Source organism: Halichoerus grypus, chromosome 4 (genome assembly GCF_964656455.1).
Source record: "Halichoerus grypus chromosome 4, mHalGry1.hap1.1, whole genome shotgun sequence".
In the NCBI taxonomy this organism is placed as follows: domain Eukaryota; kingdom Metazoa; phylum Chordata; class Mammalia; order Carnivora; family Phocidae; genus Halichoerus; species Halichoerus grypus.
Genome location: NC_135715.1, coordinates 79,441,005 through 79,463,154, shown reverse-complemented (window position 1 = coordinate 79,463,154; position 22,150 = coordinate 79,441,005). Strand labels below are relative to the sequence as shown.

Sequence of the window (22,150 nt, the reverse complement as noted above, 5' to 3'; positions counted from 1 at the left end):
GGAATGCAATATAAATCTGCAGAGATTTATAATCCAAACCAGCCTTAGTAATAGAAGAATCACTCCTGCTTAGAATCCTACAGCTGTATCTTTGGCACTATTTCCTTATCATGCCTTTTGCCTATTCAGAAATGGCCTGCATGAAGATGGATCTCAGCCTGTTGTAACAAAGATTGGGTGCTCTGGGCCCGCCGGTGCCTTTCAACATTGCCATTTATCTCCTTGTGAATTTCAAAAAAAAAAAAGGATATATATATAGGTGTGTATTATATATATACACACCATTTCCTCAAGCTTATCAATTATGAACACAAAGCAGTGTTATACACTCAAACAAATAAAAATAAGGGAGAAGAGGAAACAGAAGTCAGTTAGAGGGATGACTTATGCAAAACCTGGAGTCATAAGAGTATATGCCTCACGGGGAAACAGGAAGAAGTTTAGGAAGGCAAGGCCGTGAGGGATGTGTGATAGGAAGTAATCAGAGATGAAGTTGGCAGTGGCTTGTAGGGCCCAGTAGTAAATGTCCTTCTATACCAAGCTTTTGTGTATTGAAGTCCTAACCCTCAGTACCTCAAAATATGACTATATTTGGAGATGAGGTTTTAAAGAGGTAATTAAGTTTAAATGAAGTCATTAGGGTGGATCCTAATCTGATATGACTATCCTTATAAGAAGATGAGAACGAGGTTAGGACACAGATACACAGAGAAAAGACTGTGAAGACAAAGGAAGAAGACAGTCACATGCAAACCATGGGCTAGACCTCAGGAGTAAACAACCCTGCTGACACCTTGATCTTGGACTTCTACTCTCCACCACTGTGAGGAAATAAATCGCTGCTGTTTAGGGCACCCAAACTGTGGTACTTTGTTATAGCCGCCCTAGCAGACTAATATAGGAGCTCATAGAAGTATTGAGGCTGAAGACTGGACAAGGCTGCCTTTTTTTTTTTTTTTTAGATAGTGGAGTGAAGGATGGACTATAGTGGAGAGACACAGATACCAGGGAAATAGGTCTTGTATAGGAAATTATGGCAAAAGGGTAAGAAAAATATGAGTAGGCTTGGACCAAGGCAATAGTGGGAATGTAGAAGAAAGGCTTATTTCAAGAAGAAAGGGAGGAAAAATCTGTAGGGTTTGATCTCTGGTTGTCTTGTCAGGGGGAAGGTGGAAGGAGAAGAGACATGCATTATAAGAAAGAGCCAAGAAATTGAGCAAAGCACCAGTGTCAACTGTGTATATTGAATATTTTAATTAGGATTAAAATTAGAACAGAGGCAGCTGAGGCACATTAGACTGAAGGATAAACCCATAGACAGGTGAAGTGAGTCACCCTATTAGCTTTAGGACTTTGAGTCACGATTATGAAAATGTTTGGCTCAGGGCATTGACATATTGGCACTCAATAATAAACATTTATTTTTAGGGATGCCTGGGTGGCTCAGTCAGTTGAGCATCTGCCTTCAGCTCAGGTCATGATCCTGGTCATGATCCCGGGTCCTCGGATGGAGCCCCGCATCAGGCTCCCTGCTCAGTGGGGAGCCTGCTTCTTCCTCTGCCTGCTGCTCCCCCTGCTTGTGCGCACTCTCTCTCTGACAAATAAATAAAATCTTAAGAAAAAATAAAAATAAACATTTGTTTTTAAAAGACAATACTAGTATCAAAAATTATAAAATACGTATGAGTAAGCTTGATCGATGAGACAAAAGACTTGTACATTGAAAACTACAAAACACTGGATCTCCTTTGAAACAACAAAACTGGTTGGTTTGGTTACAACATAAATTAGGAAAAGATATATTCCACTTCATATTTAGAAACTAAAATGAAATAGGGATAGGTTGTTGCTTGTTATACACATATAACTAAAAATCTATCTCCTGGGGTGCCTCTGTGGCTCAGTCGGTTAAGCGTCTGCCTTCCACTCAAGTCATCATCTCAGGGTCCTGGGATTGAGCCCCGTGTTTCCCAGGCCCCTGCTCAGTGGGGAGCCTGCTTCTTCCTCTTTCTCTGCTCCCCTGCTCGTTCTCTCTCTCAAATTAAAAAAAAAAAAAAATCCATCTCCTAAATTAAATTTAAGGCCTACAGAGAGTGGAAGGTAATAAAACACAGTATATAAATTAGGTGTGCATAAAAAATGGCTATGGCATTGGTAGAACACAAAAATTCAGCAGTGGCTGGTAGCATTTTGTTGTCACAAGCAGCAGCAAAAACAGAAAAGAATAAGCACACATATGCCAAATTCAGTTGCAAGGAATCCATTCTCCTGGCCCAGTGTTTCTTATAGTGTGCTAGTGATAGCCTGCACAAAAATCCCCTACAGAATGGTCAAAGTACAGGCAGGGCCCACACATCAGACATTTGCAATTTAAACAAGCTCCCAGGACTTTCTTAGTTTCCCTAAAGTTTAAGGACACTTCTCCAAATCTCTGAAAACTGTTTTTCTGAGAAAGCCATAGGAAATATTTGTCTCTAGTAGCAGCAAATTAAGGATAACCCACAAGAAACTTACTTGAATGTTCTGAGATTATAGAGTCTAAGAAAGTCATGTTTTTCACTTTAATATTTTGAGCTTTGAGGAAGGAATATCAAAGATATAACCTCACTTACTGTTTAGTAAAGAAAAGATGTTTTGGGCTCCTGGGTGGCTCAGTCATTAAGCGTCTGCTTTTGGCTCAGGTCATGATCCTGGGATCGAGCCCCACATCGGGCTCCCTGCTCGGCGGGAAGCCTGCTTCTCCCTCTCCCACTCCCCCTGCTTGTGTTCCCTCTCTCACTGTGTCTCTCTCTGTCAAATAAATAAATAAAATCTTAAAAAAAAAATGTTTCTTGGAATGAAAGAGTTCTTCCTACCAAAAAAAAAAAAAAAAAAAGTCAAGATATAACAAATTCATTCTTTGTTCTAGTATTCTTTTCCTCAATAAACTCAATTTCTCTACAGGCATGTTTTGTTTTGTTGTTGTTGTTTTTTTTTTTTTTAAGATTTTATTTATTTATTTGACAGAGAGAGCGAGAGAGCACAAGCAGGGGGAACAGTAGAGGGAGAGGGAGAAGCAGGCTCCCCGCCAAGCAGGGAGCCCGATACGGGGCTCGATCCCAGAACCCTGAGATCATGACCTGAGCCGAAGGCAGACGCTTAACCATCTGAGCCACCCAGGCCCCCGTTTTTTTTTTTTTTTCTGACAAACAAAATGTAGAATGAAGGTGGTAGACACTGCTTCTTAACTTCTGTGTTTTCCATATTCTTGGCCTCTGAATATGCACTATGTTTCATAGACTCTCACAGGTCCTCCCGCTCTGTAGTAAATCTGTTGATCACCCCTTCCAAGGCACCTTGACCATTCTTTGCATCAGGTGACATAGGGTTTGTCTTTAAACTTTCCATATGCCTCCCTAGGCTAATTCCTTTCACAGTAATGATAGCTTCTTGTATCAGCATGGTCATTCCAGGATTCTCTGGATGAGGAGCATATACCAACCTTTCATTAACTGATACTAAATTTGTGAGTGTGATGTAAGTGGCACAAAATTCCATGTTTTTTACCATTGGATCCACAACAGAATGTTCTTTGATGTATATCAAAGATCCACAAGTTCCCCAAATCTGAAGGTTCAACACTTTTGCAAGAGTATGCAACCCCCACTCAGTTGTGAGGAATCAGTGGATATGAAGCGTGTTGACAAATCAGTATTCTGCTTCAACACATCTACTTCCATTATTCAAGTAGTTTCCCATAGCAGCTGTACCCTGGGTGTCTCCATGGGTCCACCATGGCCCCATGGGTAGGAAAATGTGCTCTAAGTTCTAGATCTTTATATTCATGAGCCATGGGCATAGGGTTGTTGGGCCACTGGATGTGATCTCCATTTCTTTTTTATTTTTAAAAATGTCCCCCATTTAGGGGCACCTAGCTGGCTCAGTCAGTAGAGCATGCAACTCTTGATCTCGGGCTCGTGTGTTCAAGTCTAACGGTGTAGAGCTTAATTAAAAATAAAATAAATAAGGAGCACCTGGGTGGCTTAGTATGTTAAGCATCCAACCCTCGATTTCAGCTCAGGTTGTGGTCTCGGGGTCATGGGATTGAGCCCGAAGTCAGGCTCCGTGTTCAGCACAGAGTCTGCTTGTCCCTTTCCCTCTGCTCCTGCCCCCACTCACAATTTCTCTCTCTCAAATAAAGTCTTTTTAAAAAATCAAAAATAAGAAATTTTTAAAAAGTCCCCCATTTCACTTTTTCTTTTAAGGCACTATATGTTGTGTTCATTCATTCTTGTGTTCCCTCTACCTTACTCTCTATTTCTGACACTTTTATTTCTAACTTTTTCTTGACATCTGTGCCTTCATTTCTGAGGTTTTGATTAAGGTTCTATCAAATTGGGAATCATTTTCTTGAAATTTTTTTCCTTTTTGAATCTTGTTTTTAAGTAATATGCTGCAGTTTTGATGTTTTCTGAGCATGTCTTTCTAGCATATTTTCATTATCTCTTTGGATGTCTGTTTCTTATTTTTTTTTTAATTTTTTAAAGATTTTATTTATTTATTTGAGAGAGAGAGAGAGAGAGAAACAGCATCAGAGGGGAGAGGGTCAGAGGGAGAAGCAGGCTCTCCGCTAAGCTGGGAGCCCGATGTGGAACTCGATCCCAGGACTCCGGGATCATGACCTGAGCCGAAGGCAGTTGCTTAACTAACAGCCACCCAGGTGCCCCTTATTCTCTTTTCTCTTATAATTTTGTTGGGATTTGGCCTTGATATTTTTGTTGCTTTTTTGTAGGTTGAGTTTAGTTTTCCGGAATTATTAGGAAGTGTAGTTCAGGGTAGCTTTTGTACTTCAGAGGGCTTTCATCTGTTGTGTTTGTATAGTGTTAAAAAACTATGTCAACCTGCTTTCTGAGATTACCTGGCTCTGTTCCCATTTTACACTTGAATCCAGACCTCTCTTTGCTTGGTCTCTATTGTTCCTAATCTGCTTAATTTTGATTTCTCTGTGTGGGGCCTTGTCCTTGAAGGGACCCCTAACTGTTCAGTTTCCGGAATTTATAGGGTCTTCCTATGGACTCCGTATACTCATCAGTTACTGAATTAGGAAAACCCCTTCCAGTGTCAGTTCTTGGATTGGCCTGCTGTATCTCTCAGTGAGTACTTGTTGGCTCTCTTACGGTTTTTCTATTCTCAGATCCATCAAATGCCTCATTCAGAGGGCTGAACAGGCATCCCTCTTTTTTTTTTTTTAAAGATTTTATTTATTTGACAGAGAGAGAAATAGCGAGAGCAGGAACACAAGCAGGGGGAGTGGGAGAGGGAGAAGCAGGCTTCCCGCGGAGCAGGGATCGCCATGCGGGGACTCGATCCCATCTGGCCCCTTGCTCTGCAGGGGGTCTCCTTCTCCCTCTGCCCCTCCCCTGACTCGTTCTATCTCTCTCTCTCTCAAATAAATAAAATCTTTAAAAAAATTCTGTGTCTTCCAAGGTCATGAAAATATTTTCCTGTGTTTTCTTATAGAAGTTTTATTGTTTTACTTTTCATATTTAAGTCTGTGATCAATCTCAAATACATTTTTGTGCATGGTGTGGATAGAAGAGTCAAGGTTTACATCTGGCACTATTTATTGACAAAACCATCAATCATCCTTTCTTCACTGAATTGCAGTAATACCTTTACTGTAAAGGTAAACCAGGTGTTTATACATGTGTAGTTTGGTTTCTGGGCTCTCTATTCCATTCTACTTAATGGATTTATCTGCTATCCTTTCCACAAAATCAGACTTAACTAGTTTTATAATATATATTGATAGGGCAGGATAAGTAGATCCTCCACAAATTTATTGTTTCAAGAATGTTTTGCTATTTTTTTTGAGATTTTATTTTTACATAATCTCCACACCCAATGTGGGGCTCGAACTTACAACCCTGAGATCAAGAATCACATGCTCTACTGATCAAGCCAGCTGGACACCCCTATTTTGGCTATTATTCTAAGACTTTATATTTCCTATAAACATTAGAATCAGTTAATCAATTTCCACCAAACACACACAAAAACTGAGATTTTGACTGGGATGGTAATGAATCTAGATCAGCATTGGGAGAACTGACATATTTTATGTTAATATCAAGTCTTCCAATCTAGGAAAATGGTTATTCATGTTTTCTTCAATGTTTTATAGGCTAATGTGTGGAGTTTATGCATCTATTTCACTATATTATTTGCATGTATTTGATTTTTTGATGCTATTATAAACAGCACTTAGCTTATTTTCTAATTGTTTATTGTTAATATATAGGACTACAATTAATTTTAAAATTTAAAAATTTTTTCAAGTAAGCTCTGCACCCAATGTGGGGCTGAAATCCAGAGTCACATGCTCCACTGACTGAACTGGCCAGGCACCCCAGAAATACAATTTTAAAAATATATTGGCATTGCAACTAATTTCCTTATTAAATTCTCTTAATTCTAATAGTTTGCCATAGATTCTTTCAGTTTTCCTCCATTTGTCAAATGCAAATGAGTTTTATTCTTCCTTCCCAATCTTTTTTCTTAAGATTTTATTTATTTATTTGACAGAGAGACACAAAGTGAGAGAAGGAACACAAGCAGGGGGAGTGGGAGAGGGAGAAGCAGGCTTCCCACCGAGCAGGGAGCCGGATGTGGGCTCTATCCCAGGACCGTCAGATCATGACCTGAGCCAAAGGCAGACGCTTAATGACTGAGCCACCCAAGCACCCCGGGACAGATTTTTTTTTAAATTAGGCTCCACAGTGGAGCCCAACACAGGGCTTGAACTCATGACCCTGAGATCAAGACTCAAGTCCAGATCAAGAGTTGGACACTCAACCAACTGAGCCACCCAGGTGCCCCTCTTGGGACAGATTTGGTAAGTTGTGTTTTTCAAAGGATTTGTGTACTACATCAAATTGGTCAAATTTTTTGACCTATGTTGTTCATAACCTTTTGTTTTTAATGTCCATAGGAGCTCCAGTGATTTTTAAGTAATGTCCACATCCAACATGGGATCTCAAATCACCACCTTGAGATAAAGAGTCGCACGTCCTACTGACTGAGCCAGCCAGGCACCCCTCCAGTGATTCTTGATATTGTTATTTTTATTTCTTTAAATCCCTTGATCAGTTTTACTAGGGGTTTATTAATTAGATTTTTATTAATCTGTAAGCATATGACTCATGAAAGTCTTTTTGAAGTCAGCTTAAAACACGGGGCTTGAACTCACAATTCTGAGATCAAGAGTCGCATGCTCAATCAACTGAGCCAGCCAAGAGCCCCATGAAAGTCTTTTAACATCCATATGTGTGAGGTGTTAGTCCAATTTCCCAGGTTTTAGGTTTCCCTTGCTTTATTTATCTGTAGAAGCAAACTGGATTAACTGCTCATTCTAGATGTGACTTCCAGAACGTTAGTTCATAATCATCTACTCTCTACATTTAAAATCACTGTTGCCTTAAAAAGAAAAAAATCACAAGTTTCTGAAAACCTTGTCCTTAATATTACACCATTTTCCTAAACTAACTTTGTCAAAAACAAACACTTGGGTAATTGCCGTAGATTTTTCTTTCAGCTATAAATTCTCAAATTCTTTATTTTTTTAAAGATTTTATTTATCTATTCGAGAGAGCAAGCATGAGCAGGGGAGGGACAGAGGGAAAGGGAGAAGCAGGCTCCCCACTGAGCAGGGAGCCTGCCGTGGGGGCTCCACCCCAGAACCTGGAATCATGACTTGAGCCAAAGGCAGATGCTCAACGTATTGAGCCACCCAGGCGCCCCTAAATTCTCAAATTTTTAATCTCATCCTAACATGGTCACACTTTATAATTCGAAATTATAGAGCACTAGTCACTTCTACAATTTTGTACTTAATGTTGTCTTTGTCTACAACCTCTTTGCCTATTATCTGCCACTCAGGATTGCAGCTATTTATGATGTGCCAAGGAGTTGGGAGTTTTAAACTAAAAGCAATGGGGAATTTCAAAGCTTTGAATCAGAAGAGCAACATGACCTAAAATGATAAAGCATTATTCTTTCTACAGAACTTGAGCTCTTCACTTACTCACTTTTACATCCTGTGTAGCAAATTGTACCTTGTACATATAAAAAATTTATCAAAGAATTTCACTTGTCCTCTGTGAAATGAGAAAACCAATAAATTGCCATTTCTTAAGGACTGTTATTCTGAATTGCCCTTCCTAATTTTTTATATTAAATTAGTGGTAGATGTTTCCTAATGCCTTTTCTCAATAAAATTAAAAAGATGAAAACAAACCCTGGGTACAGTCCAGATCACTGATGACAAGTCCTTCAGCAGGGGAAGTAGATGAAAAACAAGACTTTTAACTGTTTTCTTCCTTCCTTCTACAGTAAGAACATAGTAATTTTACAATTAAAAAAAAGTTGATAATGGAAAAAAAAATTATTCCCCTCCCTAGAGATATTTATTATGTTCTGAATTTAGTTGATTTTTCCATCAACATTTCATTATGAAAAATTTCACATACCAAAAAGTTGAATGAACTTTACAGGGAACAAGGATAAACCCAGCATCTACATCTTTTGAAATTTTCACATTTACTTCATTACTACATGAAGAGCTTATGGTGCCTTACAGGTGTGTGCAGTATGTTGAAGAAATGAAAGAATTTTTTTTAAAGATTTTATTAATTTGTCAAAGAGAGAGAAAGAGCACATGAGAAGCAGGGGGACCGGCAGGCAGAGGGAGAAGCAGGTTCCCCGCTGAGCAAAGAGCCTGATATGCGGTACTGGATCCCCCAGGACCCTGGGATCATGACCTGAGCTGAAGGCAGATGCTTAACTGACTGAGCCACCCAGGCGTCCCAAAAATGAAAGAATTTAAAGGAGAGGATTTGGGGCGCCTGGGTGGCTCAGTCATTAAGTGTCTGTCTTCGGCTCAGGTCATGATCCCAGGGTCCTGGGATAGAGCCCCGCCATCAGGCTTCCCACTCCCTCTGCCTGCAGCTCCCCCTATTTGTGCTCTCTCTCTCTGTGTCAAATAAATAAATAAAGGAAAGGATTTAATTGTTTTCTCAATGGACAAATTCAATGTTTTTAGCAAATTATCTTAAGTAGCCACTGGCTGATTTCATTAGTTTACTCAGATACCACTGATACCAAGCGTCTATCTAATATAATGTCATTCAATTAACTGTTAAGTTTTAATGAAATAATGGGCCCATTAATCATTTGGAAAGGAACTTCAAAACCTGTGTTATATTCCTAGAGAATCCTCTTAGGCCTCCAAGAGTAAACTGGATTTTTGGAAACATCCCAGAGCTTCATTCAAATCCAACTCCGAAAGACTGAAACGGTCCAGTGTCAAAAACCAAAATGGTTATAAATTAATGAGAATGATTTTCCTAGGTATTCTAAAAATACCTTTATGCACTGGCATCACTGACAAAGTCTACAAGTACTCCTAGCGTCACCCCCCCCAAAGGGAATGCACCTTGTTCTGCTCTGGTCATCGCTCATATGCCATTTTGTTCCACAGCTTGGAAACACAACCCAGGTATATGTAAGAATTTAATATATGATAAAGTTGGTATCCAAAATCAGATACAAAGGGAGAATTACTAAATATAGTGATGGGAATAGTGACCATTTGAAAAAACAGAGATCCTTAATTTTCATTAGTGTATTTCTCAAATTTAAGCACAATGTACTCTCCTTCAGAGGAAAAAAAATTGCCACAATACCTAAAGGTTGACTTAACATATTTTTAATATTTCTTAGATTTGTACTAACATAAAAATAGGTATACTCTTCATTCTTATAGTTCTCACACAACAATAAGAGCAAAAACATTTATAAATTAAGACCAATAAAATGCAAATTAATCACCTTAATATAATGTAACAAATAATACTGTTTTGCTCAAATAATAAAAAAATGTTTTGCCCAAAAGAAATAAATCACAGGTATTTGGTTTAATAGCAAAAAGCTGCAGTTTCAGATTCCATTCTACTCTCAAACTGTTTCTGAATGTTTTTACCTTAATAATGATGAGAATAGTCACACAGTATCTTGTTCAAACTAGTATTGATAAATTGAAGCCTTTTTCTCCTCCTTTCAAAGTAATCAGAACAGAAAATTAACCAAACATGTTAAATGTTAGTCATCAAATGCCAATTGTAAAAGGTGTGAATTCACACAGAATGAAAAAATAACTGCCTTTACTGAAATCTGCATTAATTACTACTGAACCCAATTAGCTTTAGAATTTGGAACAGAAACATTCTTTACTATTTATTTGCTATTATACTTATTGCTAATGAACTGCTCCAAGTCATAGGAGCCTCCCAACAAAAATGGTACTGACCATTAGAGTACAGATCTTTTCTGAATAAATTTAAGACCCTATTATGTCAAGAACCACATCAGGTATATTATGTGTACAACAAGAGCACACCATCATTTTTCTCATTCTCATGTAATCCATGTTCTGCAGATTCCACAGTTTTATTTTTTTTCAAATCAGATTTTAATTTTGAATACTTAACACTATTGTTGATATGCATTTCACTTTCCTCATGTTTGCTAAGAATATGTGATAAATGCTGCCAATCTTTGCAGCCATTCTCATTCTTCAGTTGATTTTTTCCTTCCCCAAAGAGTTTGCAATACAAACAAAATACAGAATCTTTTGAAGTCGAATAAAGTAACCAGGATCTAGTGGTTTTATCACCATTTGGAAGAATTCGTGTGTAGTAAGTTTCCGAAAATTTCCTCCCTGTATTGTCTTTTGGAAAGTTAAAATTTCTTACTTGAGGTGGATCGTTTTCAACAAGAATGTCCCGTTGTTTAGTATTCAAAATTCGGGGCCATGTACCTGGGTCTGTAGAAAGTACAACTGATATAATGCAGTCTTCTGATTTTTTCTCTTCCAGTGGCTCTTGAAATTTATCAGCTATGGTTAACATAGAAGAAGGTAAATTCACATCCTGCTTGATCAGTGATGCATCTGTGCTATATTCTGCCAAAACCTGTAGCTCTGAAGTCTTTTCCTTTTTCTCTGGTATTCCCTCTTTTTTTTCTAAAAGAGTATTCGATGGTCCATATAATTTTCTCTCATTTTCTTCTTCTCTAACCGCATTCCTTTTTCTGTTTTCTGATGCTGACAAATTTTTTGATTTTGTTTCCATCATCTGGGGAGAAATAGATTACAACTTTATCTTAGAATTGTTAAAAAGAGGGGCGCCTGTATGGCTCAATCAGTTAAGCATCTGCCCTTGGCTCAGGTCATGAGCCCAGGGTCCTAGGATTGAGCCCCAAGTTGGGCTCCCAGCAGGGAGCCTGCTTCTCCCTCTGTCCCTCCCCTCCGCTTGTGCTTTCTCTCTCAAAATAAAGAAAGAAAATCCTTAAAAAAATGTTAAAAAATTAATGTATATACAAATGCCCAATAAGCACATGAAAAGCTGCTCATCATTCGTCATCAAATCGAAACCACCACATACCACTTCACACCCACTATGATGGCTATAATGAAAGGATATATAATGACAAGTGTTGGCAAAGATGTGGAAAAATCGAAACCTTCCTGAGGTGCTAGTGCAGATGTAGAATGGTACAGGTGCCTTGGAAAATAGCCTGGCAATTTCTTAAGAGTTACCATATGACCCACCAATACCAGAATGAAAATGTAGGTCTACACAGATTTGTACAAAGTGTTCACAGCAACATTATTCATAATAGCCAAAAACTAGAAATAATTCAAATGTCCATTACTGATGGATAAATACAAAATGTGGGTGTTATCCATACAATGGAATATTACTTGGCGATAAAAACAAGTTATATGCTACAACATGGATGAACCTTGGAAACAGTATATGTGAAAGCCAGTCACAAAGTATCACTATTACATGATTCCATTTAATAATAAGACTTATAACTGATTTTAGAGTCAATAAAATTCAAAATAACAAAAATGTATACAATGTGAATGGCACCCTATTAGCTGTAATATTTTTGTATACAGCACAACTGGAACCCTGCACTTGATAATGTTTAAGAAAACTAAGAGTCTTGGGGTGCCTGGGTGGCTCAGTCAGTTAAGTGTCCTGACTCTCAGGTCATGATCTCAGTATTGTGAGATCAAGCCCCGCGTCGGGCTTCGTTCTCAGTGCAGAGTCTGCTTAAATTCTCTCTCTCTCTGCCCTTCTCCCTTCTAAAATAAATAAATTTTAAAAACAAAAACAAACCAACTAAAAGCTTTGTTTTGTTTTGATTTAACCCTGAAAGCAACATTGGCAGCATGAAGTAAAAAAAGCAGGAGCAACATAATCAAATTCATACTGAAGTAAAAAAAGCAGGAGCAACATAATCAAATTCATACTTAGAAAGATTGCTGATTGCATTATGGATTTCTAACTGTAAGGAAGATGAAGGGTACAGAGACAGTCAGAAGCTATGGTAGTTTAATTCTGGCAAAAGATGATGGTGGCTATATATCTAGGATTGTAGGAGCAGAGATAGGATAGAGTTGAGAGATATCTGGACTACTGGTAACTGAGTGGCTCTGGAGGCCAAGGAAGAGGAAGGAGTAAAGAATGACCCTAAGTTTCTGCCTGGGCATCTGACTGAATGGTGGGATCGTTTACGGATACGGGAAACAGAGCGAAAACGGGTTTGGAGTTTCAGTTTTAGACAAGGAATTTGAGGTATTTGTGGAACATTCAAATGGAGATTACAAATGGATATACTAGTCTAAAATTGAAAAAATATCTACACACAAAAAAAAAATTAAAAAAAAACAAAAAAAGGGAAATATTATCTACAGATATATTTTGGAAGTTATCAAAATCTACTAATTAAAACTATGGGATTGGATGAAACTGTATTGAAAAGCATACAAAAAAGCCAACAAAAGGCCAATGACTATAGTTAGTGTTATTTTTTATATAACCAAATCCAAGCTTAGACTTGTTTCTCCTTCCTGAGTTTCCTGGTAATGAACAGGTATTCAACTTGTTATAGTCATAATTCTCAATGGATGGGCCATGTCCCAACTGTATGACCTTGGGCAAGTTACTTGACCACTGAAGCTTCAATTTCTTTGGCAATAAAATGAAGATATCGACTGCACCTAACTAGGGAGACTGTTTAGATGATTAAATGCAAAAATACATGTAAAACTGTATCTGGCACCACAGTCATGTTAGCTATTATTCTGGGCATGAGCTCTAACAAGGATACCTGTGATCATCTGACAATTACTGAATGTGGTCTAATACCAAGAACTGATAAGAAGAAGACAAAGGTGGCTGATCCAAAGGCTCATGGGTTTTCTGCTTTCTATTCTAGGTTCCAAGATTAAACTGGTTATATCTTTCCCTATGTGTGTCTTCAGACATCTTTCCAGGGACATTCATCTGAGATTCTCTGAAAATGAAGTTCAGAAATACTCTAGTGCAATACTACATCTCTCACAACCAACATTTTTACTGATGACCTGGGTGAAAACTGAAGCTAAGTAAAAAGCAGGTGAGGCAGGCACCAATTAACTATAAAGCCTCTAAAAAAACAGAAGGGGAAAACAAAACAAAACAAAACAAAAAAACCACTGGAAAGAAAGGTATCAAGATGAAGAGCACTATATTTATTGACAGAATCTCATTTCACTCTCAGAAGTGTCCCAGTGAGATGGTTAAGTCACCCCACATAGAAGGCTACTTATTCTGAAGATTACTAAATTGAATCAGATATAGATCCTGGCCTCAGGGAACCTACAGCTTATTAAGGGAGATAAGGCACATGTATAATTAAATATTCATGTCAGATTCAATAGAGCAAACTAGGGTTTTAGATGTAAGGTCAAATCTAGCTATGTGACTTTGGGTAAGACACTTTCTCTGAACTTCAGTATCTTTAACATATTGTAAAGGTTTTACTCAATCAAAATTGAATATACATTTAATATAAAGCAACAACTAGTTTTACCTGGTTAATTAAAACAAATAGCACTCCACAACCACCTTTACCCATTTTTTCTTTCCCAGAAGTTAATCACTTTTAACACTATTAGCTGATTCATTTGGTGTTTATGTCCAAATCTCAGAGTAACATGTTTGTATCGCTATTTACTGGCTTTTCCTCCCAGTTTTAGGCATCACAAATTGGCTTTTCAATGAGGAAGAAAGAAATTTAGTTTTCCTCCTTCTCATTGTATTTACCATGTGTATCATCCAGCCATCTATTTATCCTTTGGTTGTAGGATTTCTCAACTTTGGCGCCATTGACATCTTGGGCCAGATAATTCTTTATTGTGAGGGACTGTCCTGTGCATTGCAGGATGTTTACCAGCATCCCTCGCCCCTAACCAGTGGATGCCAACAGCACTACCCCAACTGTGATAATGAAAAATATTTAGATGTTGCCAAATGTCCTTAGGGGAAAAAAATGACCACTGGTTAGGTCATTGGGTAAGATCAAGATTCCATCTCTGCATTTAATTATGGTGTATGCTTTTCTCAGATAAACCATTAACTGCAAGATTTCAGTTTTTCCTTAAAGTCTTCTTATATTATTAAGACTTTCTACTGTGAAAAGGCCTGACACTAACCATTAATGTGATGGTGGTGGGGGAGGTACATTTATAAAACTTCTATAATATATGGAAATACCATTTTTCTTTTTTAAGATTTTATTTATTTGACAGAGAGAGAGAGAGTGTGCACAAGCAGGGGGGAAGGGCAGAGGGAGAAGCAGGCTCCCCGCTGAGCAGGGAGCCTGATGCAGGAATCCGTCCTGGGATCAGGACCTGAGCCAAAGGCAGACGCTCAACCAACTAAGCCACCCAGGCGCCCCTGGAAATATCATTCTTGTATCTGCCAACTGTTTATGAGCTATTTTGCATCACTGAGATATACATGGTAGAATGGAGAGACTTTCTTTTGGGGATCAGAGTGGCAGACAATATAGTAATTCAAGAAAGTCTGGATATATAATTGCTGCCCATTTTGACTATGTGTATTTTCTTGTTTTTACTTCCTTTGGTGTTCATTTAGGAGTAAAAAGTGGGTTATCTATGTGTAAGTTTCATGCTCTTCAGATGATATGCATTATATCCGTTTATGAGCTCACTGCCTTTAACTTAGTAAAAAGTCATGGTCCAAGCAGTTACAAGTAAATCATCCATTTAAAAAAAATACTTGTAGGGGCGCCTGGGTGGCTCAGTTGTTAAGAGTCTGCCTTCAGCTCAGGTCATGATCCCAGGGTCCTGGGATCCAGCCCCGCATCGGTCTCCCTGCTTGGCGGGAAGCCTGCCTCTCCCTCTCCCTCTGCCTGCCGCTCCCCTCTCTTGTACTCGCTCTCTCTCCATTAAATAAATAAAATCTTAAAAAAAAAAAAAAGAGGTACGGTATATATAAAGAAAATAATAAAGATAACATAAATAAACCTTCCTTTTAAAAACTTAAAAGTTAACTATAGACACCTATTGTTTCTTCTACTGTTTAATAAGCTTTGCACACTTCAGGGCTACTCTTCCCTTAAACTAACCACTTAAATCCTTATCCAATGAAATAGGGGTTAAAAACATTCCTGGTTTTACATTTATTGAATAAATTTTTTTGTATGGAAAAAAAATGAGGTCAAGGCTCATTTATTTCCAAATAACCAAAAATCCATCCTAGCACTACTTGTTAAAAAGTTCTTACTTTTCCCATTAAAATGATATGGTACCAAATGGTGGAAGATAGCAGAGTAGGAGGGTCTTGAGCTCATCTTGATCCATGGACACAAGAAAACAGCTATACCTAACACACTAACTGAAAATGACCTAAAGACTGGCAGAACAGACCTTCCATGGATAATCATAGAGAAAAGTCCACACTGAAAAAAGATGTACCTGAGAACCAAATACCTGGTGTAACTAACCACAACTAGGAGAGACATCCACAAGCATGGAGAAGAGAGGCTCAGACCACACACAGGACACTCCTGGCACTGGGGATCTGCGCTGGGAAGATGAATTGCTGTAATGTGTAGCTTTGAAAACCAGCAGGGCTTAACTCCAGAAGCTTTAAAAACCAGTGGCGCTTATATGAACTACTATAGGACCAGGCCCCTTTCCTTGCACCCCCCCCCCTTCAGTAGGCTGGGAAAGGTCCCTCCCAGGGGAGGGGGCTGTGGTGGTCTTCGTGATAGGGACAGCACCAGCCCTGTCCCCCCTCACTACACCCTCTTGGGGTGTCTGGCCACAGAGTGAGGGTATGCTCCTATATCCTGACCCTGACCCCCTGTATTCCTACCATGTTGTGTCTGTGTCTGGCTCATCTCTTCTTGAATAAAGTAACGCCTCTGCCTTAAAAAAAAAAAAAAAAAAATCAGTGGGCTTAACTCTGGGATAGCTGGAAGGCAACAGGAAACTGAGTGCTCACCCTTAAAGTGCCAGCATACTAAATAACAACCTGAGACACAGAAGAGAAGTAGCAGTTTTAAAAGCACCTGAGGTATACATGAAGATTTATTGACCTGTTTTAGAAGGTGTGCCAAATGGGCAGGATCTGCAGATTACTCTAAGAAAAGTGCTAGTGGGTACCATTCCCTCCCACCCCCAGCCTATATAACTAACTGGTCACTTGCAAGAGCCAACACAAACACTCTCCATCTACTTTGCTAGCACTGTGTACCCTGCCCCATCCAACCTGGCAGCCTTAGCTGGGACTGGCGCCACTCCAAAGTGATTCCCGCACTGGGAAAGTGGGGGGAAATAAGCCCACACACCATGCGTGCAGTTCTTGTAGCTGGGAACCCTAGCTGGCTGCACAGGGAGCAAGACCTGCCCTTTGATGCACCTATAGCTGTGTCAGAAAGGCTAACTACAGACTGCTAGGCTGACGGCTTCCCCACCCACCAATGAGACCACAATAGCTGCCTGCAGCAGCCATGACAGGTTCCTCAACAGCACCCGGAGCAAACCCTGCCCACTGCACCCACAGCAAACAAAGTGAGTCATTATAAGTGGCTGAACTGAAGGCAATCGTGGCTCAGTTACAATAGGAGGGCGCAAGCACCCCACACAAGGGACACACCTGGAGCAATTGGTTCTGGTGACTAGGAAAGACTGCGTTATAGGGCACCACAGGACTTCTACATAAGGCCACCATTTTCAAGACCAGGAGATATAGGTGACTTTCTTAATATGGAGAAACAAACACAGAGGAATATGGCCCAAATGAAAGAACAGGACAAAATTACAATAAAAAAGCTAAATGAAATGGAGATAAGCAATTTGCCTGAGGAAGAATTCAAAGTAATGATCATAAAGATACTCACTGGACTTGAGAAAAGAGTAGATGAATCAGAACTTGAACAAAGACACAGAAAATACAAGAAAGAACCAGTCAGAGCTGAGGAATTCAGTAACTGAAATAGAGGGAATCAACAGCAAATGAGAGGAAGTAGAACAGATCAGCAATATGGAAGAGTATTGGCAATCATTCAAGCTAAACAGCAAAAAGAAAAAAGAATAAAAAGTGAGAACAGGTTAAGGGAACTCTGCAACATCATTAAGCAGAATAGCATCTGCAGTATAAGGATGCCAGAAAGAAACATTTCAATTAAGTAATAGCTGAAAACATCCCTAATCTGGGGAAGGAAACAAGTTTAGGAAGCACAGAGAGCCCCTAACAAGATGAACACAAGAAGGTCCATGCCAAGACACATAATAATGAAAATGGCAAAAAGTAATGATAAATACAGAATTTTTAAAGAAGAGAAAATAGTTACAAACAAGGGAAACCGAAGGCTATCAGCTGATTTTTCAGCAGAAACTTTGCAGACCAAAAGAAAGTGGTATGAGATATTCAAAGTGCTGAAAGAAGAAACCTATCACCAAGAATACTTTACCCAGCAAGATTATCATTCAGAATAGGAGAAACAGAGTTTCCCAGACAAAAGTTAAAGGAGTTCATCACCACCAAACCAGCCTTACAAGAAATGCTAAAGGGGATTTTTTTTTTAAAGATTTTATTTATTTGAGAAAAAGAGAGCAAGACAGAGATAGAGAGAGAGAGAGAGAGAGAGAGAGCGCACATGAGCAGAGAGGAGGGGCAGAGGGAGAGGGAGAAGCAGACTCCTTGCTGAGCAGGGACTGACTAAGCCACCCAAGCACTCCAGGAATTCTTTTAAAGATTTATTTATTTATTTTAGAGAGTGTGTGTGCACGTGTCGGGGGAGAGGGAGAGAAAGAGAGAGGGGAAGCAGACTTAGCTGAGCACACAGCCTGACACGGGACTTGATCCCAGGACCCTGAGATCACGAGATCACGACCTCAGCTGAAACCAAGAGTCAGAGGCTTAACTAAGCCACCCAGGCCCCCATAAGAAATGTTAAAGGGAATTCTTTGACTGGAAAGAAAAGGCCATAAATCACAGAAAATTATAAAAAGAAAAAATTTCACAGGTAAAATATATAGTAATATATAGTAAAGGTAGTAGATTAATCACTTATGAAGCCAGTATGGAGATTAAAACACAAAAGTAGTAAAATCTATTATATCTACAAAAATTAGTTTAGGAATACACAAAATAAAAGGATGTAAATAAAATATGACATCATATACATAAAATGTGGAAAGGGTAGTAAAAATGTAGTGCCTTCAGAATGCGCTTGAAATAAAGCAACCATCAACTTAAGAGACTGCTATACACATTTGATGTTATATATGAACCCAATGGTAACCACAAACCAAAAACCTGTCATACACAAAAAATAAAGAGAAAGGAATCCAAGCATAACATTAAAGAAATCCATCAAACCACAAAGGAAGAGAGCAAGAGAGGACATACAATTGTAAATATCTATGCACCAAACACAGGAGCACCTAAATACATAAAGCAAATGTTAACAGACATAAAGGAGAAACTGATAGTAATAGAGTAATAGAGGGGACATTAACACCTCACTTGCATCAATGGATAAATCATCTAGACTGCAAATCAACAAGAAAACTGTGGCTTTGGGCGCCTGGGTGGCTCAGTCGTTAAGCGTCTGCCTTCGGCTCAGGTCATGATCCCAGGGTCCTGGGATTGAGCCCCGCATCAGGCTCCCTGCTCGGCGGAGAGCCTGCTTCTCCCTCTCCCACTCCCCCTGCTTGTGTTCCCTCTCTCGCTGTGTCTCTCTGTCAAATAAATAAATAAAATCTTAAAAAAACAACAACAACAAAACTGTGGCTTTGAATGACTCATTAGACCAGATGGACTAAACATATATATATATATATATATATATATATATATAAAAGTATATATACATATATATGTATGTATATGTATATGTATATATGTATGTATGTATATACAGAACATTCCATCCAAAACCAGCAGAATACATTCTTTTCAAGTGCACCCCGAACACTCGCTTGGACAGATCACATGTTAGACCACAAAATAAGTCTCAATAAATTTAAGACTGAAATCATATCAAGCATCTTTCCTTATTGATAACAAGAGTGTGAAACTACAAATCAAGTATAAGAAAAAAATGGGAAAAAACAAACACATGGAGGCTAAAAAACATTCTACTAAACAATCAATGAATGGGTCAATGAAGAAATGAGAGAAAATAAAAAAAAATACAGGGAGACAAATGAAAATGAAAATGTGAAGGTCCAAAATCTTTGGGACACAGCAAAAAGCAGTTCTAAGAGGGAAGTTTATAGCAACACAGGCCTACTTTAAAAAGCAAAACAAATCTCAAACAATCTAACTGTACACCTAAAAGAGCTAGAAAAAAACAAAGCAAGTCCAAAGCCAGTAGAAAGAAGAAAATAACAAGAGAGTAAAAATAAATTCAGAGATTAAAAAAACAATAGAAAAAACCATTTGAAAAGATAAAACAGAGTAACTGATAAACCATTAGCCACTCATCAAGAAAAAAAGAACACCCAAATAAAATCAGAAATGGAGAAGAAATAATGACACTACAGAAACACAAAAGATTCTAAGAGGACATTATGAAAAATTATATGCCAACATATGGACAACCTAGAAGAAATGGGTAAATTCCTAGAAACATAATCTTCCAAAACTGAATCAGTAATCAAAAAACTCTAAACAAACAAAAGTCCAGGACTGAGTTCACAGATGAATTCTACCAAACATTTAAGAAAAGTTAATACCTGTTCTCTACACTATTCTAAAAAATAGAAGAGGAAGGGAAATTAGCTAAGAATATGCAAGTGATTTCAATACTCATTTGAGATGGGACAGCTCAATGACAGATTGACACAAACGGAACTAAATGAGATTCTAAGATAAATCTGGTTATTGTAAGCTAACAGGCAGAAGCTATTGTATACTTGATCATTTAAAATGCATTGAAAAGAATTACCTGTTTATATTCATTAACACAACCTTGGCAGCAAAATCTTGTCTGCTGACCTTCAATGATCAGGACATTGTTTCCAGCACTTTTACCGGGCAAGTACTCTCCACACTGTTCACAGCAATTCATTATTAGTCCATTGGCCAACCTGTACTTATTAAAGCACTGGTTACTGCACAGTTTATGTATTACATTATTAACGCTGACTTCATGGCGAATCTAAAAGAAAAGCCAGAATTTATTAAATAAATGAGTCAGATTAGCACAGTAAGTGATGAGAAAGTTTAAAAAAAACACACACAAAAAAACCCCCACACCCTCAAAAACCAACCTCTAGTAATTTCTCTGTGGAAGAAATATTCAGGGAAAAGACTAATAAGCACATTTTGTTACTCTTACATTTTTATTTCTGATTTCTTTGTAAAATCATTCTTTGATTTTATTCATAGATTCATAAAACAAAAAACCTATAAAATCAGTAATAACTTCCCCAGAGACACTTAAGAACTAGAGGAAATGAACTGGTTTAGAAGACTTTAATATGACCTGCTTAAAAGAAAGGGATTGGGAATTTCTGGTATTATAAACTTCACTGCCCTAGAAAATTTATGGGAGGGGCTACAAGAATAATACTACCATATTCAGGATGGTGTCTGTATATACACAAGTAAGGTGGTTCGTGCTTTGCTCAGTTCTGTGGTAACTGAGATAAAATTGTATCTTCAATTTGCAAGGCTCTGGGAAACACCAAATTTAGTCACCAAGAACTGTGTTAAGTGACACAATCCCTGTTAACCTAGATAATAACTGGGCGCCTGGGTGGCTCAGTTGGTTAAGTGACCGCCTTCAGCTCGGGTCATGATCCTGGAGTCCTGGGATCGAGTCCCGCATTCATACTTCCTGTATGAATGTTTCTTCTTTGAGGAACTGGAAAGATGGCAATACCACTTAAGAAATGTGAGGGTATCAGCACACTTAACTCCACTTGTTCTACATATTCTTGTACCAGGATTGGTTGCATCCTTCGCATCCTGAACCTACACTTTTATTTAGAGTGGCTAGTAAGAACAAAATTCACCAGAGAACTACTGCTTTGTTTAGGAGTATATCTAATTTCATGGAAATAGCCGTGTACTTTCCATAGCATGCAAATGGGATATCTGTTCCTAAGAGAGTTAGTTTGAACATATCCTTATCATTCCCTTTAACTTCATTGTGTAGATCCAGGACATGTGTATTATGTAGATGGCAGAGCATATAATAACACTGAAAAGTTAAAATTATCCCTGTTAACCTAGATAATAACTGGGCGCCTGGGTGGCTCAGTTGGTTAAGTGACCGCCTTCAGCTCGGGTCATGATCCTGGAGTCCTGGGATCGAGTCCCGCATCGGGCTCCCTGCTAAGCAGGGAGTCTGCTTCTCCCTCTGACCCTCCCCCCTCTCATGCTCTCTCTCTCTCTCATTCTCTCTCAAATAAATAAATAAAATCTTTAGGAAAAAAAACAAAACAAAAAAACCTAGATAATAACTAAGATATGAAAGTCCAGACCTCTGTTAGTTTACTACAGATTATACATCTTGATTTATTAATTCTTTTTCTAAGACTCTGGTTGTCTTCATAGGGAGGCAAAGACGTACTACAAAATTCTTGGGAGGATTCTCTTGACTCAACTTGAGGAACGTTAGTAGCCCTTTTTGTAGGTACATCTCTGAAACAAAAGGGACAGACATCATTTAAGAATATTGCATTCTAATAAAAATCAAATATATGAACAATAAACAACATTTTTGTTTT

The 22,150-nt window shown here is 38.4% G+C and overlaps 1 protein-coding gene across 7 annotated transcripts in view; it reads right to left on the bottom strand.

The window, feature by feature from the left end:
• Positions 1-9,729: 9,729 nt before the first annotated feature.
• The window catches only part of ZMYM5 (zinc finger MYM-type containing 5), a 35,370-nt gene continuing 22,949 nt past the window's right edge, over positions 9,730-22,150 (bottom strand). For all 7 annotated transcript variants that reach the window (XM_078070604.1, XM_078070605.1, XM_078070606.1 and 4 more), the window contains 3 exons: positions 21,905-22,064; positions 20,362-20,574; positions 9,730-11,171 (listed from right to left, as the gene is read on the bottom strand). In XM_078070604.1, coding sequence (XP_077926730.1) covers positions 10,413-11,171; positions 20,362-20,574; positions 21,905-22,064 — 1,132 coding nt within the window. In that variant the 3' untranslated portion in view covers positions 9,730-10,412. The remainder of the gene's footprint in view (positions 11,172-20,361; positions 20,575-21,904; positions 22,065-22,150) is intronic.